Source organism: Protobothrops mucrosquamatus, unplaced genomic scaffold (genome assembly GCF_001527695.2).
Source record: "Protobothrops mucrosquamatus isolate PMUCROS unplaced genomic scaffold, P.Mucros_1.0 scaffold11303, whole genome shotgun sequence".
NCBI lineage: Eukaryota > Metazoa > Chordata > Lepidosauria > Squamata > Viperidae > Protobothrops > Protobothrops mucrosquamatus.
In genome coordinates, this window is record NW_015397084.1 from 23228 (window position 1) to 25656 (window position 2429).

The 2429-nt window shown below is 43.1% G+C and overlaps 1 protein-coding gene across 1 annotated transcript in view; it reads right to left on the bottom strand.

Moving 5' to 3' along the window:
• Nucleotides 1–1603: 1603 nt before the first annotated feature.
• The window catches only part of LOC107301296 (inositol 1,4,5-trisphosphate receptor type 2-like), a gene marked incomplete at both ends in the record, with an annotated part of 5468 nt that continues 4642 nt past the window's right edge, over nt 1604–2429 (bottom strand). Inside the window, one exon of the mRNA XM_015830541.1 lies at nt 1604–1765. Coding sequence (XP_015686027.1) covers nt 1604–1765 — 162 coding nt within the window. The remainder of the gene's footprint in view (nt 1766–2429) is intronic.

The following is a 2429-nucleotide window of genomic DNA, read 5'->3' on the forward strand; positions in this document are numbered from 1 at the left end:
GAGGAGGAGGAGGAGGAGGAGGAGGAGGAGGAGGAGGAGGAGGAGGAGGAAGAAGAAGAAGAAGAAGAAGAAGAAGAAGATTGTGGGGACTTTGATCTTCTCTGAGTTTGTTTCCTTGCAGACATTTCATTACCCAACTAAGTAACATCATCCACGCTACAAGGGAGAGGTGTTGCTCTCTGTTGATATACAAGTGGCTTGCCCGGTCAGTGTTAGTGAAAGTGTATTTTTTGTTTCTTGGAGGTTGTTTGATTAGGCTATTGTTTATTGTTTGGTTGTTTGAATTGGTAGGTTCTTGACTGGGTTTTTTGTTCATGGCTTGATTGTTGGTGTACTGTTAATCTTGGTCTTAATCTCTGCTCATCTGGGTGTTGATTTCTGGTGAGATGTTTTGGTCTTTTTGTTTCCTTTTTTACTGTCCCTTTTGAATGGTATGTAGATGTATATAAGCAGAGAGCAAAGCCCTATTCCCTTCTAGCACTGAGGCAGTCACCTAGTTGGGTAATGAAACATCTGCATGGAGAAAGTTAAACTCAGAGGGCACCAAGGGAACCCACAGTTCAACCCTGAGCTCCAACATGGGGAGGGAGAAGGGGGGAGAGGGGAGAGACAGAGAGAGACAGAGAGAGAGAGACAGACGGATAGACAGAGAGACAGAGAGAGAGAGACAGAAAGAGACAGAGAGAGAGACAGACCGATATAGAGACAGAAAGAGAGACAGACAGATAGATATAGAGAGACAGACAGAAAGAGAGACAGACAGAGAGACAGACGGATAGACAGAGAGAGAGAGACAGAGAGAGAGAGACAGAGAGACAGAAAGAGACAGAGAGAGACAGATATAGAGACAGAAAGAGAGACAGACAGATAGATAGAGACAGACAGACAGACAGAGAGAGACAGACAGAGACACACAGAGAGAGAGACAGAAAGAGACAGAGACAGACAGATAGATATAGAGACAGACACACACACACACACACACACACAGAGAGAGAGAGACAGAGACACAGACAGACAGAGAAAGACCAGCAAGTGGGATTTTTTGGGTATAAAAGGAAAATAAAATGCTTATTTGCCAAAGATTCCTTTAAAATGTGCTCAGTTTTGCAACGTCTCTGCACATTAATCAGATAATTCTTCTTCCTCTATCTAGGGCAATTCTAGACAGAGTTCCAGCCTGCAAACTGTGGTCCATTCGGAACTTTTAAACCCCCCAAAAGCCCTTTGAACGAGTTAATTCTGGGTTCAAGAAAGATACGGCTAATCGTAAAAACATATCTTTGTAAGAATGATATCAGCACAATTCAACAGGGAGCTGCCTTCCTTTTGCCAGCGTGTGCCCAGATTTTTATTTAGGATGGAGCGATCTCCCACATTTTTAACCAAGAGTTCAAGGCCACGTAATGTATGCGGCACCCCCTTCTTCAAACTTTTCCCACCAGAAACCCATACTTGAGGAGGTGTGTTGGGTTGGGGGCTAAGGGCAGATTTTGAATCTGGGTATCCCGCTCCCTAATCAAACACCTTAGTGTTGTTCACATCACGTTCTGCTTTACCACACATATTCCCAGAGGGTGATGTAAATGACAAGGCAGCTCACCTGCTCTTTAAGCTCAGCTAGTTGGCTGGACAGCTGCTTGACCAAACTCATGGTGGACTCCAACCTTTCTTGCAGATTCCTGATTTCGTTCTGTTCGTTATCCCCTTCGTTGCTGACCAGGGACATGGCTCTCATCCGGGGAAACCACTCCAAGTTTTTTTCCTGCAGGAGGTCGAAACCAATATAACATTAGCTCAAAGTGTTATCATGAGATTCCTCGGGATCCCAGAGGTTTCTTGAAAGGGAGAAGAACTAAAAAAAAAAAACTTGGGTGGAATCTATTGAAGCAATCTGCACAGGCATCCAATTGAGGTGCAATTGGAGGAATTAAAAGCAGGCAATTTAAGAAGCAAAAGGGAGATTTAAAACAACGCCAAAACGGCACCAGAGGCAACGTCAAAGCATCCCAAACCATAGAAATGGCCCAAAATCTCCTGGTGCTTGCTTGGGATGAAAAAACAGCTACTCTTCCAAAATGATTGTCCCAAAGGTGATTTTTTTTTTCCCCCAAAAGGCAACTGAGTTTTCTTGGTTTGGTCTTTGAAAACGTTTCGCTTCTCATCCAAGAAGCTTCTTCAGTTCTGAAGCAGCTTTTTGGGTGAGAAGTGAAATGCTTTTAAAGGGGAAAAAAATACACACAAAAAAACAAGGAAATCCAATTGCCTTTTGGAAAAAGAAATAAAAAAGCACCTTTGAGACAACCATGACCTGGATGATTGAGAATCTCCATGGACATTTCCAAAATGATGGTTTATTTGTAAGCAGAGGTGTCTGGTACAAACTGAAGTGACTAGATTTATTAAGATTACCGTAGATTGACAGGATT